General features: G+C 38.9%; 1 protein-coding gene across 6 annotated transcripts in view; it reads right to left on the reverse strand.

Annotated features, from left to right (window-relative positions):
- vps13b (vacuolar protein sorting 13 homolog B) overlaps positions 1-25,447 on the reverse strand; it is a 457,366-nt gene that overhangs the window by 17,631 nt on the left and 414,288 nt on the right. For all 6 annotated transcript variants that reach the window (XM_088326330.1, XM_088326329.1, XM_088326331.1 and 3 more), the window contains 13 exons: positions 24,936-25,019; positions 22,789-22,964; positions 18,781-18,951; positions 17,176-17,383; positions 16,904-17,092; positions 15,214-15,360; positions 13,118-13,404; positions 11,247-11,374; positions 10,964-11,160; positions 9,591-9,712; positions 6,100-6,550; positions 4,098-4,259; positions 1,567-1,795 (listed from right to left, as the gene is read on the reverse strand). In XM_088326330.1, the coding sequence (XP_088182456.1) occupies positions 1,567-1,795; positions 4,098-4,259; positions 6,100-6,550; positions 9,591-9,712; positions 10,964-11,160; positions 11,247-11,374; positions 13,118-13,404; positions 15,214-15,360; positions 16,904-17,092; positions 17,176-17,383; positions 18,781-18,951; positions 22,789-22,964; positions 24,936-25,019 (2,551 nt within the window). The remainder of the gene's footprint in view (positions 1-1,566; positions 1,796-4,097; positions 4,260-6,099; positions 6,551-9,590; positions 9,713-10,963; positions 11,161-11,246; positions 11,375-13,117; positions 13,405-15,213; positions 15,361-16,903; positions 17,093-17,175; positions 17,384-18,780; positions 18,952-22,788; positions 22,965-24,935; positions 25,020-25,447) is intronic.

Raw genomic sequence — 25,447 nt, forward strand, 5'->3', positions numbered from 1 at the left:
AGGAGAAATACTTGTACATGTAATCATTGTACTTGTCGTTTTCTAGGAAATTTGATTACTAACTGACATGGGAATTTGTCGTTCTTAAACTTGTAGTACTTTTAGCAGTGCTTGCAGTACCAATAGAAGTGTGTACCTTACCTTCATTATCAGTAGAAGTACTTGAAACTTTTGGAATACTATAAGTATTAGTTGAAGTACTTGGGTTAGTGTTTCCAGTACTTATGCGATGTATAATACTTGTTGTACTGGAAGTAGTAGACATATGATACCAAGAGAAATACTTGTAACAGTTGTAATTGTGGTCGTTTTCTCAGTATTGTTAGTCCTAATTGGAATAAATTCAATGAATGTATTTGATATTACAATTTTTAGTAAGGTGATATTACTTAGTTTTACCTTTAGTTCTTGTAAAAATTCTGTCAATATTTGTAGTGCTTGTCGACTGTGAAAAATAAATCTTGTGACTTACTTGGGAATTTTCGTTGCTGCTAAATGTTATTGCACTACTTTTCATAGCAATATTGTTACAATTTAGGCTAGTTTCTAAGCACTATGTTGTATCTTTATTTTGACAATTTATCCTGACAGTCTTTAATTTTCTCCTAAGTAGTCTCTATCACCTGAACTGTGATTATATATATATATATATATATATATATATATATATATATATATATATATATACAGTGGGACCTCGGTTCTCGACCATAATCCGTTCCAGAACACTGTTCGAAAACCGATTTGTTCGATTACGGAAATCATTTTTCCCATTAAAAATAATGTAAATCGTTTTAATCCGTTCCAACAACCTGAATGTTTACCATGAATGTTTAACGTAAACATAAAGCTAACCCAGGCTAATCGTACGAAAGATTACGCTAACATGAATGTGTAAAAATAAAAAATTCAGGTCGTTTACAAGTCATTTAGCACCCGGGTCTCCACAACAAGTGGTGAGCGGTTCATTGGAAAGGGGGCTCCGTTCCAACACCCTGAATGTTGGGCTCCGTTCCAACACCCTGAATGTTTAACGTAAACTTAAAGCTAACCCAGGCTAATCGTAGGTTCGCGTTATCGTAATCTTATGAATAGGATTTTTTACCTTTGTGGTGGTCAGCAGAAGGCGCTCGCACACCTTTTTCATATTTTGCTATTATTTCTTTCTTGAATGCAATAGTTGTACGCACTACTTTTCTTTTTTCACCTGTAGCAACTTTGCTGCTTGCACTGACTTTCTTCGGAGGCATAATAAGGGGCTAAAACATCCGTACTCCGCTCAGCATCGCACCCTAGCGTACGCACTCACGCATTACTGGCGTTCGAACTCCGATTTTTTGACCGAACAGCGAAGCAAGAATTTCTCGAAATTTTTGGTCGGACTCCGATTTGTTCGAACTGAGAGGCGTTCGAAAACCGAGGTTCCACTGTATATATATATATATATATATATATATATATATATATATATAGGTTGGATTAAACATCCTGTTTCTACAATCAACATGTCCATTATAAATGAAACAGCAGCTTTAAAACGAAAGCAGCTTTAAAACAATGAGGTACCTGCTCGGAAGAGGGCCCCAGCAGCATAATGCATAGCGAGAGCGTGGACCAGCTGCCGGGCAGTAGAGCGCAGCGGCCTTCTCTCAAACAAGGAGAATGCGAGAGGCGTGTGGTCCGAGGCAATGTAGAGCTTGAGCGAGGCGTGGATGCTGACCAGCAGGTTGATAGGCTGAATAGTCAGCCTCTGCAGACGAACAGGGTGGACCAGAGCTTGAATTGACTGGAGCACCTACAGGACATTTTAACATGGATTTTACTTCACGCCCGTTTAGATTGTCACAGTTCATTCCAACTAGGGCTGCAACAATTAGTCGACATTATCGCGAAAATCGCTAACAGAAATAGTCAACAACACATTCCATCGTCGACTGTTGACTCCAGACGCGTTTTTTTCCCAACAAAGTGAGGCATCTTACGTGATAGTAATCTCTGGTGACAGCGTCTCTCTTTAAAATGGTAACATAGAGAAATGGCACCGTCAACATCAAGTTCTAACGTTTGGGACCATTTAGCCTGGATATGGTGAATAAAAAGACTACCGTATTTTCCGCACTATAAGGCGCACATCAAATCTGATTTTTAAAAAAAAAAGCTGACTATGCGCCTTATAATCCGGTGCGCCTTATATATGGATCAATATTGAATTACAAGGTCTCGCAACCTACGGTAAGCAGCCACTGACTCCATTTTACGCGTAGAAGAAGAAGTGCGCTGTGCATACTGGGAAATATTAAACAACGATTCTCTTTTATTTGTGCGTTTGTATAAAGACCCAGAAATGGCTCATATTAAGAGACACGCTTACAACGCAGAGTTTAAACTCAAGGCAATCAGTCACGCAGTAGAACACGGGAATAGAGCAGCAGCGAGAGAGTTCAACATTAATGAATCGATGGCCAAGTAAAGAAGACTAAACAAAGTGTCCGTGGCAGTAAAGCGAGATGTCCACAGTTAGAGGACACACTTGAACAGTGGGTTGTTGAACAAAGAGCAGCAAGTAGAAGTGTCAGGACAATAACTATTTGAATGAAGGCAAAAGCGCTGGCACGGGAACTTGACATTAAAGAATTCAGAGGTGGTCCTACTTGGTGTGTGTTTACGTTTTACATTTTACAGTTATTATGTTATTGTTTTATTGTTATTGTTTTGCACTTGTTGTTTTTGCACATTACGAGTGTCACTATATTGCGATTGCACTAACGTTTAATTTACCATAACAGTATCAGACGTTTTTTTGCATGTTGACTAAAGGGAGGAAAAGTAAAATGTTATGCCTTGCTGTTGTTCAAAGATGTTAAAGATGTGTCACGAAAACGCTTTACCTCAGAGAAAATAATAAAACGGCTGTTTATTCATTTTGGGAGTGAATGGAGTTGTGGAAAGCTTGTTTGTTATCTATTAATAAAGTTTGACTGACCTATCTGACTGTTTTGTTGACATTCCCTTTAGCGCGGCACCATCTAATGGTTGCATAACGTAACTACATCCTCTACTGTAGCCAAGTCATGTTAAGTCACATTTATTTATGACGCCCTTAATCACAAAAATGTCTTGAAGGACTGCACAGGATTACAATTACAAAATTGCACAATTACCTGATCTTAAACCAGCATGCACTTATAGCGCCTTATAATGGGGTGCGCCTTATGTATGGAAAAAGTTTAAGAATATATCATTCATTGAAGGTGCGCCTTATAACAAGGTGCGCCTTATAGTGCGGAAAATACGGTAATTGCAACGTTTGCAAAGCAGACTTTGCGTATTATGGCAGTAGCCCGGTGATGCAAGAACATTTAAAGAGCACCTTGGACAGTTGATCAAAACAAAGTCTGACTCGCCTCAGTAAGATTCAAGTAACATTCAAGCCAATATGGTTTTGATGACATAGGGATGTACATTTTGTACGCGTACAAATCACTATAATAGAGTACTTAGGGGTATACCAGTCTGTGCCTCGCAAACGTCCCAAAAAGTCAATTATTAAAACATTAAAAACAACAAATATCAGCTGTTCAAACCATTTGATTTCCAACTATTGAGAATCCTTAAGTACTTTTGTGAAAGACTTTGGAGTTGACCACTGAATCTGCTTCACAAAAGGCACATACTGAACTGTTTTATGTTCTGTTCTACTGCAACTAATAAGCCTGTTTATGGTTTACAGGGGTACAAATGCTTACTTGATTTTAATGTATTATTCATTTGCCTGCACCTAATAAAACATGGACGGAGATTCATTTATGGATTTTTGTCTGACCAAGCACTTGCAGCTAATTGGTTTTAGATAGGGCCTTTTTGATTAATTGTTGTAGAAATACACAGTATTTTCTATAAAATATGTATTTTTCATTGTACCGAATTCATCTTGTGATTATTATCATTTACCACCTAATTCAATCAACTTCGGGCTGACTTTAAAGATAAAGTAATAATTATCCAATTATTTGACTAATCGTTTCAACAGTAGGTGACTTGTAAAATATTAAAATAGTCTTTCGTTGCAGCCCTAATTTAAAGTGTGTTTTAAGTACCTGCTCCGGGAGGGCGAGCTCTGATCCAAACTCCACAGGAAACTCGAGAGGTCTCATTGAGGCAATAGCAGAATCAGGAATGAAGGTGTGGAACAGCGTTTTTACATAATAAACAAACGTATCTTCAATATATACTCGAGCAGGCTGAACCTTGAAGTCGACCTGCGGAGGACACAAGCAAAGGCCACAACAGTTATTTTTAAGTCCACAGAAATAATGCAGTTCGTAGGTTGGTACAGTGTGTGTATAAAGTGAGGTTTCACATTTCTCAAAGGGAAAACAGGATCCCAGGGCTAACACAAATAGGAAAAATACAATTGATACGAGACCCAAAACAGTTGGTAAGAGTAGAGATTAGTAATGTGCAGTCAGTGGAGGCACTGTCTCACCTGTCATCATGGAAATGTTAAATCAAAAATATATTAAATGGTTGTATTTATTCAGTGTTAAAGTTCCCCCTCTATTAACATCAAAACATATGTAATAAGTTTTCAAAATTCCAGATTTTTTTTCTCAGAATAATATTATTAATACAATTAGTATGTTGCGTTTTACTTAGCAGTTGCAGAGTAAGGCGGGGCCTGGTGCAATAGTGAGACGCACACCCCAGCTCCCAAAAATAGAAATAGTGAGAGTATAAGCAACCTAACAGCAAGTTAAACATTCAGATTTTTTTTTTAATGTTGCACAGACTTATTTTAATAATGGAAGATTACCTATCAACTGATACATTTATTCTAAAGCTGTATTTGACGTGTCATTATGATAAGCGTCTGCAGATGCAGTGGCACGCAATTCTCTTGCCTCATTGCAGTGGGCGATATTGTATCCAAAGTTACTTATTTGAAACACGTAAGTTAATGCAAGACAATCAGACTTTTTTTTTTCCCTACAGTTTAAATATTGCTTTTTTGCTCTGCCAATTAAATGATGAATAAGATGTAGCTACAATTATTTGTAAATTTGACTGTGCCTCACCGCAAGTCACTGGTATGGAGGCCACATGATAATGGCATGGCACTTTTTTTCAAGGAAACACTCCCATCAGTCATTGAGATCTGCACGTTTTATAGGTTTGCCTCATTCTACACATATAAATCATATCACCAAGTTTGTATATCTGGTTTATGCAGAGCTTGTTAATGAATCATTTGAATGTGAAAAGGGGGATGTCTAAAACATGCAGGGCTCTGGTCCTTTTGTTATGCCTGCAGTCTTATTGACTTGGGCGGCAGATCTTTTACTATTGGCACAGCCACTAAAATTGTAAAACTAGAAATAGAGGAAGCGAACACATTTCGATTTCAGATAATTTACATTTTCCCAACATATCAGCTCATTCAATTGAGCCTGCATCCGGCAGTGGCTCAGGAGGTAGAGCGCTCGTCTTGGGATCAAGGGATCCCAGTTCGAATCCCGGCTCCCCCGTGTTACATGTCGAAGTGTCCTTGGGCAAGACACTGAACCCCTAACGCCCCCAATAAGCAGGTTAGCGCCTTACATGGCTGCGCGGCCGCTATTGGGAAATGTGAAGCACACTGTAAAGCGCTTTGGGAAGTCTTGACTTGAAAAGCCCTATATAAATGTGGATCATTTCATTTTCATTTCATTTCATTGGCCTTCACATTTACCAAGCAGCCCTGATGCTAGTTTCTGTGTTGCTAATGCTAACAGTTGCATAGGGACCCCTGGTCGAAAATATCCTTCACATTTACCTGAAGCCAATCTGAGCTTGTATTTATCCACGGATCAATAATTGCTTGTAAAAGGTAACGCACTTCCTCTTCTGTCGACATATAAGGCGCACTGGATTTTAAGGTGTATGTTCAAATTTTTGGCCAATTTGGGGTTTTGGGTGCGTCTTATAGTTTGGAAATAAGGTAATCTCAAGACACACAACATAAACAACTAAAGTAATCCAAAACAAGTGAATGTGTGGGGTTCACTGTACCCCACATATGCACAAGCTTTCACAGTATTTAAAAAAAAAAAAAATTCCAACCTCTTCCAGGATGCAACGGTCTGCTGCCAAGATCAACCTCAGCTGGAGGAAGCAAGACTGTTTAAAGTCCTCCAGCAGTTCGGGAGTTCCCATAGGAACATCATGGGTACCCCACAGATTCCTGAACTCTGCCGCTCCCCTCTGTTCCTGGCATATCAGCACGGGGAAGTGGAAACTGGCACGGTTGTACAGCTGGTTGTCCACTTGCAGGCACCAGCAGTACACTTCAATCAGTAATGTCTCAGGGGTGCAAGGAAAAATAGATTTTGTGGGTGTGCTGAGTCCCGGGGTCATCTCTAAGGACGGGGAGGTGGACTGCGGGGCCAGTCTAAGGAAGAGGTTGGTCAGTGTGAGTCGGAGGAGCTCCACAGGACCTGAGGGGCTGGTGATGTCATCACTCAACACGAAGCTGGCCTCACTCAGAAGGACAGTTAAGGACAGCTTGGTTGAACTGAAAAAAGGAAGAGTGTGGAAAATTATGTCATATTCTCTGTCAGAGTATTTCTAGTGCACAATCGAAGTGAGTTTCCTCCCAACAAACACTAGCTGACATCATTTGCTTGCATTTAACTAATATTTCATCCCATATATCTCATTTAAACTCAATCATGTTTAGTGCTGATGTAATGGAAGAACGCTATAAAAGTAGGTTCTTTAAGGTGGGGTGTGGGATTTGAAAACTTAGCACTGCAATCATGACTTTAAGCCAGGAGATGGCGGCAAAGTAACACATTTTTTTCCTTGAAAGTACTTGCATTTCTTAGATGGGCTCAAATAAACTCTTCTTTTTTCATCTTTTTTGGGGTCTGTGCTGGCATTTGGACCTTTACTCAAAGCAGGCATTTTCTTACTTTCAAACGTTTTATGCTACACTTACAAATAGAAATAACAATAAATAAAAAACTGCTGCGACAAGCATGGCGTCTCTCCCCAGCACTCTCCCCAGCCTCCTTTCCTCGAACCTGTGTTCTGCTTCAGACCGGTCTGATAAAAGTATAATAAAAGCATATAAGAACAATGGAAAACTCTGTTGGGCATGGTTAACACATACTTACTAGAGAACATATACTACTTCCAACTTTTTCACAACGCACCCCACCCCAATGCATGTGATCTTTGTAAGACAGCAGAAATGTTTTGCCTCAAAAGATGGGAAAGAAGCCTACACCGTAACTTTACCAGAGTTAAATATGAATTGTAAAAGTGTTTTAACTCATCTAGTTTTCTTCCAATAAAGGACAGAGTAAAAAGTAACACAATAAACTCCAGTGTTGAAGAAAAAAATTTAAATAGGTTTTACACAGTCACGCTCACATGTCCATTCAAGTGTTAATGCAACAACCATAGGCGTAAAATACCGTTCCAGAGTAGGAAATAATATTCGTCTCTCCAAAGAAAGGGTCGGGAACCTATGGCTCTTTTCATGAATACATAAAGCTTGGAGATAAAAGTTTGCTCAGCAAATTTCATTTGTGTTGTTCCAATTCTGATTTGCCCTTAACAGTGTTGGGCGTGTTACTTTAAAAAAATAATTAGTTATAGTTACTCACTACTTCTTCCAAAGTGTAACAGACTTAGTAACTGAATTACTGTATAGTAAAAGTAATAAGTTACCAGGGAAAGTAACTATTTCCGTTACTTAAAAAAATGTTGTAGGTCCAATTTTTCAATAATTGGCTTAACATCTCTAAGGAATCCTTTATATGGAAGCTAATTAAAAAAACATATGTTCTCTGCCGAATGAAAACCCCCAGAACAAACTGTAAACCTCCAAAAATGCTAGCAATTTGATTGAGTGCGCTGCAGGAGTGGGCGGATCTGATTGGGTGAGCTAAACTCTCTGGAGACAGCACGCTTCCTTCACTCTCACACGCGCCCACTCTGTTGAACCGAAACACTTGTACAGCTGGAAACTTTTCGTCTGCAGTATTTTGTGACATTATTACAAAAAACTGCTTGCACCCTTTTCTGAAACTATTATTGACGGAAAAAAACACTGTTGTGAGTCTTAGGTATGACTTGGCCACAAATCGAACCCTTGACCTCCCAGTGTCAGGGTAGGCGCTCAACCTCAAGGCCACCGAGCTGGTCCGTCTGATATCATGTCGGCAGTTAGCTTAAATTGAACCATCCACGAGTAAAACATGTTTTGCCAAATTTACCAAGAATGCCACAACCGTAAAAATAAACTTTAGGTTTATAGCAAATGCCAAAATATGTCTCTGAAGTAGAAACATTGTTTACAGTGAAAGTTGTCGGCGACAAAAGACGCGTGCAAAATAAGGAACAAAGGAGCCTAATGTCCTAATGTCAGCTCAGAATATACATACTTTTTGCTGATATAATAATAATTCATTGGCTATATGGTTTTTCCAGGAAAATGTTGATTTTTTGTTTGTTTGTGGATAATGTATTCATTCAAATACATTTCTGTTATATCTGTGTCATGTTAACCGTATAATGTCAATTTTGTTTTCTGGCCCCACTTCAAAAAGTTGAGATAGATGTCTGCTTAGCTCTTCCTGGTTTTGACTTACTTCCTCTCAATGAAATCTACTAGTTCACCATTTATTTCGGACATTTTTGGTCAATTGGGGGGAAACTATTTTGTACAACATGTCATTTGTCTCTGACTGGAAGAAAAATAATCAAAATTTCAACCTGTTGGAAGATTGTTTTTCTCCATTGTCAACTGTCAACTCAAAATACATTTGTATAGAGCCATGTGTAATTTTGTGTTCTTTGCATCACAACTTAAATATATTTAACGCTTGTAAAAGTATGTTTAAAAAAGATTCAAGATTCAACGTGTTTATTGTCACATGTGCAGTAAAGAACCATGGTTCCCTGCACAATGAAATTCTTACTTTGCTGTCCACACAGTTGCCAGCATATTAAAACCAAGAAACTATATACATGTATACATAAAAGAATATTACGAATATTAAAAAGATAAAAATACAAGATTAACTCAAGATGATATAAGGCAATAGGATAAAAATAACATAAAATACAGTTAGAAGTGGCTGTAGTGCAAGAATAGTCCAAGTATGGTCCCGTGTCTGTAGTGTACTGAACATGTCTGTGGTGTATTGTTCGATCAGCAGCCGTTTAAGAGTCGGAGAGCAGAGGGGTAAAAAACGCAGAAGCAGTTAAATAAAAAAGTGATACATAGATTTACACTGCACAAGTTATGTTTTAACTCAGAACTCTTCAGTGAGCTTTTTTTGAGTGTAAAACTTGACTAACACTCCTTAGTGCAGGGTAGTGCAAACCCTAGAACTCTCAGAGTATAATTAGCTCTGAGAATGTAACTATGTTCAGTGGACATTTTACCCTCTGGGGTATTATGAAAATGAACTCTTTCGGTGTTTCATTGGTTAATTTAATGTGCATTATTTGTCTAGGAACCAAGTTCACATGGGTCCTTGTGGGTCATACAGATAGAACAATTGAAAGAAACAACATGAGCAGCACCTCTGCATACATACCTGTTGTGTTGGTTGATTCCAGAATCCACACTGCTGCCCTCTGGTGACAGACAGAGGACCAAGGTTCCTCCCTCATAACTAATGTCAATGTAGAGACAACCAAAGCCTGGCAAAAACACCACCTGAGCAACGATTAAAAAAAAACAAAAAAACAGATCATTCGATACCATTCACCATCGGCAGAAAATAAACAGAATCTCACCTAAAACCGTCCGACATTCCTTCCACAGATGTGCTCTCGAACATACGCGTGTCACATTTTACCCTCTATCGCGCCCAGATCAATTTGATCAACTCCTCATGTGACAAAAACAAGAGCCCGCGGAACACTTCACCCAGCAGTCATAACAAGCCTGACCTTTGACCTCCCACCCGTACAGCTGAGGTCAGATGAAGACCTGGCAGTAACCAGAGAAGCACGCACTCGGCCTCAACCCCAACCTGCTCCTGGCTAGACACAATAGCAAACATGACGAGCTCTCCTGGTTACAATCTTGACTGACCAGCTGATCACACCAATTCTAAAAAAACACTAGCAGAATGAGCTGGTGTCGCAGGCTTTGATTTGTTGAGAAACAATTGCATCAATCAAGGTGTCGAGTCCTGTAGAAAATTAAATTCGGGTACTCTAAGTGGTCGGGGGTCGGGAGCACAGTACTTAAATTTGGCCACTAGAGTGCGTTGGAGACTATGAAAGCAGATGTTTATCGAGTTTGTGGGTATCTATTGGGGGGGACTTGACATGAAACCTTCTTTAAGACACTCACGGAGGGCTAAAGTACAACTGTGTAAAATCTAAAAAATACGGTTATGCTGTTTTGGAGCATTTAAGTCACATACAAACACACGTTCACTAATTTAGATTCATAAAGATGAATAGACATGTCATTGAATGATAAGGTATCAAATAAAGCTAATTGTGAATAATTGTAAATATGGCTTGGATGCGAGTATATATATATATATATATATATATATACATATATATATATATATATATATTGTAGAGAGAATATCTTTATAAAGAGAAATTCAACGCACTCGTAAGCTGCCAACTAACTGTACTCAAATGTATTTTATTGGTAAATATGAACACGCCCACTTTTCTTGAATATTGCAAGTAGAAAGAGTGTTATATGTAACATGGTGAGCGAACGGGGACATGGTAATTCGCCTTTAATAAGGAGTGGAGTAACGCACTATGTAATGATTGTTGCGTTACAAAACTGTAATAACGCGTTGCAGTGCTCGTCACTGAGAAAAGTAATTCCTTTGGAACGCGCTAGTCCCAACACTGTTCAAAACACATGTAACAACACAATGGTAATAAAGATTTTGTAAAAAAAAAAAAAAGTATATGTTTTTGATTTTACCTGAGTACCGGGGCAATTAATGTCAATGGGGTTGGACCAGTCTGTTTTGTCGAGATCTGCTGTGGTTCGGAGCATCAAGTTGGGCAGCGCTTCTCTCTGCCTGCAGTCGGAGAAACTTGAAAAATGATGGTAAAGCTCATGGTGCACTGAGCTATTTGCAGGAAGAGGACAAGAGAAAATTTCCATCCTTGGAGCTTCTGTTAAAGATTCAATTGAAATATTTAGTAATATCTCAGCAAATCAAAGATGAAAGCCTATCACACGCAGGTGTTTTGTTCTTCACCTTTGATGTTCTCCTTAAGCAAAATTTGGATAGGACACTTGTTGTGAATAAGCATGGGTGGGCAAGGATCTTCATTGAGAGTAATGTAGGCAACTCCGAGATGCTCCTGGTAAGTCAAGACCATGGGCCTGGAAAATACAAATTTACAAGGGTTGGGCGAGTAATGATACAAGATATTGATATTGGTGCCGATACCAACATTATTAAAGAACTCAGTACTCCAAACTGAAATTATAGGAATAATAAAATGAAACTAAAAAAGTGCATTATTAAAGGGGCAGTGTGTATTATTAAGAGCATCATAGTTGTAAAAAAATATTCATTCAAAAATATTGATTGAAATAATAATCAAAATGACATAAACTATAATATATACGTGCATTTTTTACAATACTCGTAGGTTGATGAATTTGCGTGTATTTTAGTTTTAGTTTGGTCACTTTGAGTCGGCGTAGTTTATTTTTCTCCTCGTGCTTTGTAGCACTCGTTTTCAGTTGCACTAAACAATGGGTCTCCAACATGGTAGGAAATTATGAAAATAATCGGGGTACTTGTTGTCGTTTTTGCGGCATTGCTATTGCTCGAAGGATACCACTAATGCATGTAGTACCGGTGGTAGTACTTTTATGAAGGTTTGCTGTACTTATAGTACAATTTGTAGTACTTGTATCACTTGGTTCTACCTTAAATGCTTGTAGAAGTGTTTGCAGTATTTGAAATGCGAGTAGCAGTCCACCAAGTAGCCCCCTAAGAACACCTGAGTAACCTGCGACAGGTTCTAAAAATAGCTCACCGATGACGAATTTCTTGTAAATTTGATTTACAGTACCTACTGACATGATATTTTAGGGGTTAACTTGTAATAATTACACCGTAATAACATAGGTTCTTATTTTAGAAATGTATATTAAAATGGTAGCCCTTCACACCAATCAGTAGCTCTCGGCTTAAAAAGGTTAGTGACTTCACTAATGCACTGGTGCACTAAACAATACAGTGGCATTTATTGGTCAAATAATACACACTGTACCTTTAAAGAAATTTTGGTTGGGATTTAAATGTATTTCTTTAAAAAATCTTCAAGCCCAAAAGGGTAATGGGCCAGTGATACACGGCGCAGCAGATGCCGGAGAAACATGGCCGGATTCCACTTTAAAGAAATACAAATTTCTCTACCAATGTTTATAAAAATTAACATGGGTTCATGTATTTTAGCCTGATATTCAATTCAATGTTTTTGGAATGATTTTTTTTGTACCACTAGGACGCACTAAATATTACACATTGTCCCTTTAATCACTTTTTGCCGAGTAAACGGAATTTTACCTGCATCGACAATGACTCTTGGAATGCTCTTCCCCCTGAGATCCGATCTGCAACCTCAGTGGAAATGTTTAAATCTAAACTTAAAACTCACTTCCACTCCATAGCATATAAATAACTTACTCTTCTCGTCGGCTGAAAAATAGTCTGTGTAATATAGTGTAATAATCTGTGAAACCCTTTGAGACTCTTCGTGATTTAGGGCTATACAAATAAAGATGACTTGACTTGACTCAAGAATGGGGATCGGTGTTAGTCTAAAAAAATGTGTAATCAAAAATCACTTAAAAAAAAACGCTCCATGTTTGCGTCTTTTGCAGCCGCAAAATCTGGATTTGAGAAAAACAGATTGACGGACTTCCAAACCCGCATGGGGGAAAAAGTATCATGAAAAATGAGGAGAAGGGGACTTTTCTCCTTTGTTTCATGACTGTTGCTTAGCGAGCGACAAACTGCTCATTGCCTCCTTTATTCGTGTCCCTGTGCCAGCTTGTTTCTGCTCTAAATTGACCGTTGCTGCCACCGAGTATGTGGGATGGCAAACCCACCTGCTCATCGGGCCACCCCCGGAGCTTGTTTCTCCGGGAACCGACACGCTCTGCCGAGCGAAGTCGGGTCGGATGAGTACGGGGAGACTCCATGCTGTAGATCCGTGTTTGGCATCGGGTCTTGAGAAGGAGCTGAGAAGCAAGCATTTCACTGGCAGGGGGAACTCAACGTTTGTCTGATTGCCAGCTTGAAGATGATCCCAGCATGGCAACGCGCAGGCTTTGGTGACAGATGATGGATCAGATGGAGTCAGATTAAATGCTGCCGTCTCCGGTACGTTACAAGCCTGTGCAAAAATCATACCGAAGATTTATTCTATTATTTACAACACTGTTCAAAAGTTTTTAGTCACTTAGAAAAACTTTTATTTTTGAAGGGAAAGCACCAGTAGGTTTGATTACCGGTTCTTTCGAACTAAATGTCGAAGTGTCCTCGGGCAAGACCCCGATGAGCCAGTAGGCGCCTTGCATTGCCGCTATCAGTGTGTGAGTGTGTGTGTAAATGGGTCATGTGTGATGTACATTGTAGAGCGCTCGTCTAGGGATGAGGTGGCAGGTTCGATAACTGCCTCCTCAAAATTTAATGGTGATGTTTCTTTGCCCTGATAAACAGGTAGGTGCCTTGCATGGCTGACGCCGCTATCGGTGTGTGAAATTCATTGTAAAGGGCTTTGGGAGGTCTTCAGTGACTTGAAAAGCGCTCAACAAATGCAGTCCATTTACCATTTACCTGTTATTTTTCAACGAAGATAGCATACAACTACTACCTTTGGAGAAGAGCACCAACAGGCTTTAACTAGAATAAAAAACAGTGGCAAGAGGACAAGTACATTAGAGTCTTTAGTTTTAGAAATAGACTGCAGGTCCTCAACTAGCAGCTTGGTTCCCACAAAACACAAGCGTCAAGATCTACAGTGGAGAGGCTACTCCCAGTTGCTGGTCTTCAAGACACAGTTGCAAAGCATGAGCAACATCTAAGAAAAGCCAATAAAGGAAGAGATTCACATGGGCAAAATAACTCAGACATTGGACAACTCATTTCATAAGTAGAAGTAGCAGTTTTTCCTGAAAAATAAATAAATAAAAAAATTGTCTGTGTGACCCTGAAAGTTCGAATAGTAGTGTAATTGTCATGAAACCTTACATTAAAAGGGGCCTCATGCCGGAGGGAAATGTCCGGAACACCTCTCGAGGGAGGTGTCCGGTAGTCATCCCGATCAGATGCCCGAAGCCACCTAGACCGGCCCCTCTCAATGTGGAGGAGCTGCTCTACATAGAGTCCCTCCCGGAGGACTGAGCTTCTCACCTCATCTTTAAGGGAGAGCCCAGCCACCTGCGGAGGTAACTCATTTCAGTCCATCAGGCATGATGGGAACAAAATATCTGAGTAAATAACCCACACACTCAAACCACAAGACTACAGCATTTAATTAACCTTTTCTAACTGTTCTTTGATTTAGTTTGGTAGCTAAGCTGGTTTAAAAGCCCACAGATAGATGAAACTGATAATAATGACCTTACTGTAATGTCCTCAACATTTGCAATCACTTTGTAGTTATTTAATGCATTTTGTTTTAGAACTCGAGCGTGCACTTTAGTGGCAAATGGCAAAATTTGCCTTTTTTTTGCACAGAGATCTGAAAGCTAGTAAAATGACATCATCGCATTGTTGCTTTCTTCGGGGGTAAGCGGCAGATGAAAGGGAGAAGGCAAACCTGCATCCAATTGTGGATGTTAGTCTAATACCCAAACGAAGTGCCATTGAGTCATGGTAAGAGGGGGGAGCAAAGTGATCTGATGGAAAATGGCTTGCTGTGTCCTTCTAATCCTTTTGTGTGGTCGTTAGTGAGTGTGTATGAGTCATATGCACAGTGTAGCATTTACTGTACGTGTGAAGTGAGAGTAAGACAGCATCGGACAAACATAATGCCGCCCTACACAAGCGCACACATGTTGGCATTTCTGGAACTTTGCTCTTTACGATGTTGTTGACTTTTAAACACTTGTTCGTAACTTCACTGTGTTTCTCCTTTGGACATGTGAATCGGAATGCATTTAAAAAACACAAAGTCCATTTTAACAATGAAGCTCATTACCTGGTTATCAGTTCCAAGTCTGTGGTCAGTCAGTAGAGGTCTGTAGTGTATTGTGTGAGGTGTCTTGTTCATAATGATCGTTCTGTCCTCTATCTGGAGAATCTGGATGCCGTGTTTGACTGTGGACGATACACAGAACTGGCAAAGCTGTGGATGAAACGAAAGACAAACAAAAGGATATGAGCTCTGCAGTACGTCTTAAAACAACTCATGTAATTGAGTGTAGAATTAAGACCAACTATAAATGTTACACTCACCAGCCTAAAACATGTTCATTTTAATAAGGGAATAATAATCAAACAAGATTGAACTGCCCTAAAAATGTAACAAATTTTGACTGAAATTGAATGTTTACTCCACTCTTATACTAGCTATCTTTAAAAACATCAAATTCAATTGAAAATGAATTTTCCCATATCAGCACAGACCTATGGCATCATGTAAGCTAACAAGCTAGATAACCATCTAATACACTTAAGTAAACAAAAGTTTTGTAAGCAAAGTTCTACAATTAAAGCTATGTTTTATTCTGGTGCCACTCTTGGCCATAGTGTCCCTTTGTGATCACATAACCCATAAAAATATACTTTTACTAAAATAACTGCATAAATTCAAATCATATAAATGTAATTTTTAATATCAGCTTTTAGATGGTGAATATTTCTGTACTCATATTTTTTTATAATGCATTTAATTAATTTATTATGATATTCATCAAATGTAATGTAAAAGAAAACACATATGCATATTATCAAACTTTGTGCCTAAAAATAAGGCATATCATATTATGGTACTTAAATTTTTGAGTGTTTAAAAAAAATTGATGGGATAGTCTAGTGATAAACAAATGTGAAACTGAACTATATAAATCCTGGGCTTATGCTTTTCACACTCACTACTCTAAAACCTTATATATTATATACATGCTTATTTTTTACTGTGTTGATATATGTTATTTGTCTAGTGTGTCTTATTTATTGACTGTTCGTGTGCGGGGTGAGAGAAAGTAATTTCATCTGTGCTGAATATAACATATTTAGAAATAAAGTTGAAAATGACAAAATGTAACTTGTGCATATAAAGGTTGGAAAACATATTTATTCAAAAGTGCATGTTTGAAAAACACAATTTATTTTTTCCTTATGCATTGCCAAGGTATCACATAAAAAAATCACTTACCCACTAACCCACTCACTGATCTATAAACATGTCATACATATTTGACTAAAAATAAATAAATTAACTTATTACTTCAAACCTTTGGCAGCTACCTAGCTAGCAAGCCAAATGACAGGGTTGGTGTTACGGACCCAACTAAAATAAACAAATAATTAATTGTCGGAAATTTTATATCTTTTCTCGTCTCAGTCCAATTTTGTGCCAATTAGCTAGCTTGCTAGCTAGTTAGCTAACTGTCAAAGGTGATGGTTTTAAATGTTTTTTTTGTCAGATAAATTTAGCGAATCACAGAGGTAATATTACTACGTAGAGTTCTTTCTATTGTAGTCTGCAACCTGCTTACCCAGTTTTAATAAACAGAGTATTTCATAAACAATATAGTTCTCATTCCCATCTCTCTATATGTAAAGTAGGTGAGCTTCCACTAAAACGAAAGACTTCCAAAAATACAGCAACAAAAACATGTTTTGTTCGACTTGAGAAATTAATATGGCCAATAATGATGACTCACCTTCTGTCTGCCAGGCAAGGCTCCCAATGTGATGTCAGTCTCTACAAATCCTTCCTCATCCAAGGTTACCACCGCCGAATCCATGCCCTCCTTCCATCGAGGTGAGGTCAGATCATGGACCAGTTTCATGGCTGTAGACTTGTGGACAGTATTTGTTTGAGCCCAGTAGATGCCAATTTGGAAAGCTTCCTATATCAGGATCACACGGATAAGTGTGTGATGAAACATAATGGGTATGCAGAAAATTAGAACTTTCTGGAATGCGTCTTCACCTTGAAGTTGGGTGGTACAATGACCTTGCCGGCTGGTATCTGCAGCACAATGGTCTCTCCCTCAAAAAGCCACAGATCCCACTGGGAACGATTAGCTAACAGGGCCCAGGGCAGCAGCTCCACCAGCAGGGTGCTCAGGCCCGATTTCCAGCATGATAACTTTACCTGCATAGGACTATCCCACTGGGCAAGGGGCTCAGGAATTGACCTAGTACAGGCAGTAGCAGAGTGACTGTATTTAAATTCAACCCAGCTAGATTATAGATGTTGGTACGATATCTATAAATGTATAAAGTTATCTGGAAAAATAAAAAACAAATAGTAAATGTTAAGGTACTAACAGACTTGGGGGAAATGTAATACAAGCACTGTAAATGGCTTCAGGGGTGTCTTACTTATGTTTAGTGTGGTTTAAGTAATTATGGCTACCTTGAAAGGGATGCTACAATTGAATTGTTTTTATGCAGAACCTCGACAGCACACAGTATATATATCACCATACCTAACTAATATTGAAGGACAGAGCTAGTAGGGCTGAAAATCTAATGGCTGCTGCTAATGCTAAGTTAAATGCTAACTAGAAGCCTGCCCTGCAATTGCAACTGTTGTAATGGCTACTTTTATGCTGCAGTCTGAAAGTAGCATTTGTGCCATCTACGCGACCACATGATCACAGAGCTTTACGAGATTTCACACACTAACAATCAGGACCATGTAGAGAGCTTCTAGTGGACAATGCAAACAATAGCTTGTCATTTGTTCACTACGCTTTATCGAGCTAATTTTGGAGGTTTTAGCCTAAACCCATTTCTTATTCTTTTACCTATCCACTCTGACTTGTCTCCCCCTCCTATCACTTCTTTGGTGAGGACAAGCTAGTGATTCTTTGAAGATTAGGAATGTACTTCTTGCTTACCACATCATCAATTCGAGCTGCGGTTATCCTTGGTTAACATGTGACAATCATTCATGCGTTTTCATTTGTCGAAATATCATTAAGCTCAAAGGAGTAACGATGAAAGTGTTTGCAATGATACGTTATGGTGTGTATCTTGCAAAAAAATAGGTACGCTGCCAGACAAGTATTGCGCTTCACTTATTTATTCTTCTTCACAACCACCTCTCCTGCACCCTTGCTTTTAATTGTCCCGCAGCTCCCTCAGTAAGAATTTATGTACCATGATAAAACATAAACACATATAGTTGGGTTATATGCTCCAACGATCGCTCCCAGCTAGTTGGCAATGTCGAAAGTGTTTGGCTAGAGAGAAAATTGTGCTCTCATAAGCCGACTTTGTTGGACCAAACTTGCGTTCCTCTCTCTTCCACCTTACTCTCAAGTTTGACTTTCTCAAACTCATTGGGAACGTGGGTTGCTAGAATAAAGAGTTAAATTGAGAGGGTGGCGGAGTAATGGGCCTTGATCTCTTTTGCCGGGGCCCAGTATGTTTTTTTGTGTAATAAGTGTTGTTTCTCATGTTTGATTCATTTATGTCATCCTCGCTAATGCTCAAATTTTGTTACAAGTTGAATTGTTACAGGGGCCTTGCAGTTGAGGTTAGCCCATTTTTTGGCAATACCATGTGAGAAAAGAAAACAACATACCTCGCAATATCTTTGGAGATGTATGGCCAAGGTACGTCAGCAGATGACTTTGGACCATAAAAATCACTCAGGAGGTTTTCCATGTTGTCCTGGTCCCCATTTTTGTCTAGTATCTGTTTGATGAGGCTTGTTGAGATGGGCACTGCACAGTGGGAAGCATCCTTATCCTCGCTTGAGAAGTAAACAAAAAATGCAATGATGTCTTGGATTTATAACTTAGCATGAAGTCTTATAAAAACTGGACAGTGTTTTTGTGTCAGATGAAATAAGCCTACACAGAGAGCAGTACAGTTTGACTGGGAATAGAATGCTTCCGTTCTGCTTTTAGAAAGAACCGAGGGGCTTAAATGGATCTGGAACAAGCAAGATGAGAGGGATAAGGTGTTGATAGGAAGCTTTTGAATCAAAAGCCTTCCTGGGGAAGTCCAACTTGAAAAGACCTCTAATTGTAAGCCACAGTTTTCTGTTGTGGTCGCCTCAATGACCCGATCAGGACGTGGTGGTTGTGTTCGAGAGCCGTCTGCGTCTCTTGTGTCGCACCCGCAGCTCTGTCCATTAGAACCCGCAACTATGCGTAATTACAGGAAGGAAAGATGAGCCGTTGACCATTGAACATTCAAAATTGAATCCATCCCTGAGGTTTGCATGTGTGGGGGAATGCAAAGGTGCATTCCTTTTTGTGGCTTCTGCATGGATTGACATGGGCTACCAATGATAAGGAGGATGGAAGTGTGCGGTCAGACAAGGTTTATCCAGCGGACGCCGTAAAGACGGGGGTCACAACCCAACAGGACAAGACACCAAAACGTTTTGTTTAGCTAAATATACCTTGTATCTTCCGCTCACGGCTTATTTTAAGGACACTTTTTTTCCTAAACAAACTCTTCAATCCAGCACCTATCTTCAAAAAAAAAAAACTTTCTCAGGGGAATCAATTATACTCAATCGGCAGTTGCGAGCAAAACAATCAACTTCCCTCGGTTCATTCTCATAACACACCAGTTTACTCATGCACAGATGACAAATACGGTAGGAGTAGCTACCATACACTGTAAACATCTGGTGGTGATTTCCCAAGGGGCCACCCACACAAATGCGTAAACATCCATGTTACAGAAAGTCAAAGCAACTGACATTTATACATGCGTGACATGACACACGAGGTATGATGATGTTATCCAGTGATGTTATTACACTAGGCTTGCTCTAGATCAACTACAGATGCATGGCCAACACTGATGCAAATGACACTTAATTTCAGAAGAACCATGTTTTGCACTGTGTACTCACATCGATGAGCGCACATGTGTGGGAAAAATACACTGTCCAAACACAGAGCCTAGGTGGGACCAAAAACTGCTTACTCTTGAAATCTCTTTGTAAATTACGAGTAATTGTAGGGAGTTCTCAAATGTTAGAAGACATGTTCACTTCCTGCTGCCAAATGCACCTTCTGCTCCCATGACATAGAACTTGGAAAACCCTGGCTTGTGAGCTAATTTTGGCTCACAGGTTCTAAATTGTGTTAAAACAAAATAGTGTCTCCGACTATGCAAAATTGAAACAAAACAAGAGCCAGAAAAAGAGCAAGAATGTCCTGTGCAACAGCAGTTAAAATAAGATAGAACACTTATGGTTTATCAGAAAAAGAACAAAATACAAATTTCCATGTCTTATCTTGTTGCAAACAATGTTCACCATGTTGTTATCAATGACAATACAGACACTCTCCTACTTACTAACATTTGAGTTACGAGCAATGGTAGATACAAACATTTTTTTGGGGAAGGCGAAAAATACTTGGACATTGCTGTATGTTAGATTTTGTACTGTGCAGCTTTTTCAGAGTACCGGACAGTACTGTAGTGCTTCTTTTCGCCGCTACTGGCGTGTGGCGCTGTGACAGCTCATCCAACATCCACCCCAAAGAAAAAAAATCTGGCTTCCTCTCCCCAATTTGTGTGTAAACATACTATGTTGTATCTCCAGCGCGCTAAGAACTTTGACATTTTGATTGTTTAATATCTCGCGCATCCATTCAATATGGTTAGTGGAAAGTGTATAAAGAAGAGGCGAGCTGTTTCTTTTGAAATGAAAGTGGAAAAAGAAAGCTTGATGCGGTTAAGAAAATGGCTGGGTTGCTATTTTCCGGCAACTCTCCAACACGGAGGAGGACCTCATGAAGCTTATCTTCCAAAAGTAAGTTACACATACCTTTATTTATCTTTATAGAGCTTTATATATTATATATATATATATTTATATATATTTATATATTATATCTTTATATATTTTATGAAATGTTTATTTTTTAGGACAAAACAATACAGGTTACCTATACAAGCCTTAAACATATTTTTATACACCTTAGACATACAAAATATAGCACTGAAGTAACTTACAAACAAATTCAACTTACGAACGATCGTCCGGAACCTCTCGTTTGTAAGTAGGGCAGCGTCTGTAAAGACAATTCTATTCTGATTCTACTGTGTCCACAACTATCACACTCTTAAACGAGCTGTATAACGAAAAACAATTTTGCCAAATGACAAATATGGTCATATATGTAAATTATTATACTGTTATAACCAATGAAATAACCACAAAATCCATTTTACTTCTCTAGTGCATTGGGTCTCTTGAGTATAAATAAGTATCAGGCTTTACAAAAAAGCTGAATATTAAAGAGACACTATTAGCATTAGCAACATTTAGTTATCAGAAATTAGCTAAAAAATAGCAATATTCGGTGTGCATATTAACAGAAAATCAGATACAAGGTGGCTGTCATAAAACAGACTATGAGTCTAACTAAGAATTGCCTACCATCTAGTAGTGATTGTGACACAAGAGTGGGTCCATTTTTACATACAAGTTTCCTATAAGCCTAAAAATTGCATTTCCAAAGAACTTATTACACTGATCTCATTCTAGTGAGGGAAAACAGAAAGCTTCATTTTTTAGTCCGTATCTGCCAACCAAGTTGAAAAAATACTGATGTAAATATCCAACTTTGGCAGTTAATTCATAAGCATGCAAACTGTGAGGAAATAATACATGATATATGCATAAAACCTATATATATTTAATCTGTATTTTCCAATTATTTGCTGAAATAATGTATTTTAAAGACAGCATGCCTTCTATTTGTCATCCTGAGCTGAGATATTGGATGAACAACAGCACCCTAGTACAGAGTTTTAGTGGTAGTTGTGGAGAAAGCCTAAGCGTTGTGTCGCAGGTGGATGGAGTAATGGTACAACTAAGGGCGAGCAGCCAAAGCATGGCTAACTGGCAGAAAAAACGCACAGAGAGCCGCCAACGGGGGATTACCAGGACGTTCAACAAAAGGCAGCCGCAGCCTGGGCGGAAAAACACAAGACTGGTCGACTCAAAAAAATGCAGTGAGCAGACAGGCTAACCGGGAACACCAACAAAAAGCGGCAATGGGATAAATGCCAGGCTGTCTGGGAATAAACTTAAGGAAATGTCAAAACAGGCGCTGACGCCAGGTTAGCGGGCCAAACAACACACAGTTGGCAGCCAACGAGCGCCAACCGGGAGCAAAGAAAACAGGAAAGGCCACAAAAGCCAAGATGCTAACGGGGAGCTACCCGGACAAAATTATACTTACAGCGACACACGCGGCAGAAACACAAACAGAAAGCCACAATTGCCTACCTCCAACCAGAAATAATTCAATCGTTGTTCACTACAATCGCTGCCTGTTTTGGAGCTGGCCTCACATGTTGTTTTAATGGGATTCGCCATTTTGAAAGTATTGTATTGCCTTAATGGCGTCACAGCTCTACAGCAAACAAGCAGGATCAGTCAATTTTGAGACTCCTTTTCTCGAGTACCCTGGCGCGTGGAACAGTTTGCGACAAATTATGGGGAGGGACACTACATGTTCTCTGTCTTATTCAAAAAGTAATTATTTGTATTGATACCTTTGACTACAGTGTCATTCAGACTTTCGGATTAATTACCATGTATTGAGAATACCTGGCCTGAAAGGTGAGGTGATGCGTGAGGTCTGCTTCGGGGTTCAAGAGTGGCTCTTGGTGGCCCCTTCCCAGAACCAGCTGGCTCTCTCGCAGTCCAAGGCTACGCTTCTCTATGTGGATGATGACTGGGTCCGGCAAGTGGCTCCTCATGACAAATAGTGGACTAAAAACAACCTGGAAAAGCATTAAAAAGATAGATATTTGTCACTCAAAATAATTATTGAATCACAAAGGTTGAAAAATGCTTAAAAGGTAATTTTTAAAAATAATTAAAAAAAAAAAATCAAAATACATTCAATTAATTCCAATTTTTACGATGTGTTCTTTTTCTTATAATCATTATGAAACAGTAGTGCATGGGTCGGAAACCAATGGCTCTTGAGCAAGATATCTTGCTCGGAGATAAAAAAAGGCCACAGTCGTCTTCTCTGAGCCTTTCCCCTTCAATCAAGCAAAACAGTAAACAGTTCTAGAACATATAGGGCAAAGTTTCAATGACAGTTTACAGTCACAGTGTTGCATCAATAGACCCCGTCTTGGCTGAGCGTCTCTCACGAATCCTTTAAATGGGAGCTCATTTAACAATCTTGTTCACAGTTGAGATACTTTAATACCCACAGAAAAAACGCCACCCAAGACCCCAGAGCCATTTCATTGAGTAAGCGGTAGAGGTGAATGAATCTCTGCTCACATAGCACAATGCCCTATTTACATTTGTGTCCTTTCTGTTTGCAGTATTTTGTGACATTTTTACAGGATAATTTTCCTCGCATCTTGTTTCCTAACTATTATATACGACAGCAATGACAGTCAAAATGAGCCTCATCGATCTTAAGTAACTGCGAGAGGGAGATACAATTTAAGTGGCATATTTCTTTATGTGGGACACATTACTATTTCATATATTTGATCAAATCCTTAAACATCACTGAGTAAAATAAATAGAGCTTAAGATTTATAGTTTTAGTCTGGGGAGCAGGTTTAGTAGTTCGTTGAATTTTGTCTTAAAACATATGGCGTGGATCCTGAAAAAGTATACAGACGCTCCCCTACTTATGAACATTGTAGTTACGGACAACGGTACATACGAAAAAAAAAATTCGGGATGTCGAAAAATATCTGGACATTGCTGTAAATTACATTTAATATTGTGTGCACCTTTATCCAAATAGAGGAGAGTACTCTAGTGCTTCTTTCCACCGCTTGGCACTGTGAGAGGTAACCCAGCATCCACCCCGAAGAAATCCGGCTTCTACTTCCTGGTTTGTGTGTATACACACTGCACTGTATCTCTAGCACGCTAAGAACTTTGACGTTTTTTATTGTTTAATATCTTGTGCATCCATTCAATACGGTTGGTGTAAAGCTTGAAGAGGCGAGCCGTTTCTTTTGAAATGAAAGTGAAATAAGAAAACTTGATACGGTTGAGAAAATGGTTGGATCACTTTTTGTTTGTTCACTCTTTACCAAGGAGGAGGAAGTCGCCTAACTCTTCTAAAAGTAAGTTTTACTCAACTTTGATTATCTTTATAGTCCAGTCATGTTTCACAGATGACAGAATGTCAATGCCTAATGTGTAGCTTTGTTTTTCATTACTGTGCTTTATCATTCAGCCTGCTTTGTCATGTAATAAAGCATATTATTTTATTAAACGTTTATTTTTCAGTTTTAAAACAATACAGGTTACTTATACAAGCCTTAAACATACTTATTTGAACCATAAACATACATTCTATACAAAATATAACATTGGAGAAACTTACAAACAAATTTAACTTACGAATGATCGTCTGTTCGTAAGTAGGGCAGCGGCTGTATATATTTTTGCTCCTCTTTGAAACCAAAAAGTTCCGACCTCTGCACTCGAATATTTCTCTTTTTTTATTTACAATACTAAACTGTTTTTCACCTTGGTCAGTGTGTTATTCTATAATGACAATATTTCACCAGCACAATGACATTATGTCACTGGTTAAGTGGTTTTAATCTGATAAAGCATAGGGAAAGTGGATCGTTCATTAAAGTCTGACTAACATGACGCACACTAGTCTTTGGGAAATGACAGAAAGTGATGAGATAGCGACTTAATTTCCCATCAAAATGTAAAAAAGTAAATCAAATTAAACAAGAGTACAGTACACTCACCACTCTTTGCTGCATGTGGGAATTGGGCTCAATAGTTATGAGATTGCACCACACAAAGAGCAAAGAACTACCAGAACCTGGAACCTGGAAAACAAGGCAAAAATCACTTTTAGCGGGCTGAATTACAAATTTAATGTAAAACTTGGCAGACAACAGTAATTTGTGTTTGTACCCTATTTTCCGGACTATGAGGTGGACCCCGAAACCCCACATTGGCCAGAAATTTGAAAGTGCGCCTTATAAACCCGTGCGCCTCATATACGGTGGATACGATCGGAAATGCATACAGTATTTATACGTGTGCATTACTACATGAGGTTTCACCGTATTCTACCGTGTTTGTGCAATCAATGCTCAATCAAAAAATGTCGCTGGCAAAATCGCACAAGATTGCATGCAACAAGAATCGAACCTCTGTCGGTGAGAACACCGAAACCTAACCACTCACCCACTAGTGATTCAGATGACCTATGAAAAGGAATTTGATTTGAAGTGTTAAGGATTTCATTAAA

The sequence above is a fragment of the Urocampus carinirostris genome, chromosome 2, assembly GCF_059441175.1.
Source record: "Urocampus carinirostris isolate Australia breed hairy pipefish chromosome 2, RoL_Ucar_1.0, whole genome shotgun sequence".
Classification (NCBI taxonomy): Eukaryota; Metazoa; Chordata; class Actinopteri; order Syngnathiformes; family Syngnathidae; genus Urocampus; species Urocampus carinirostris.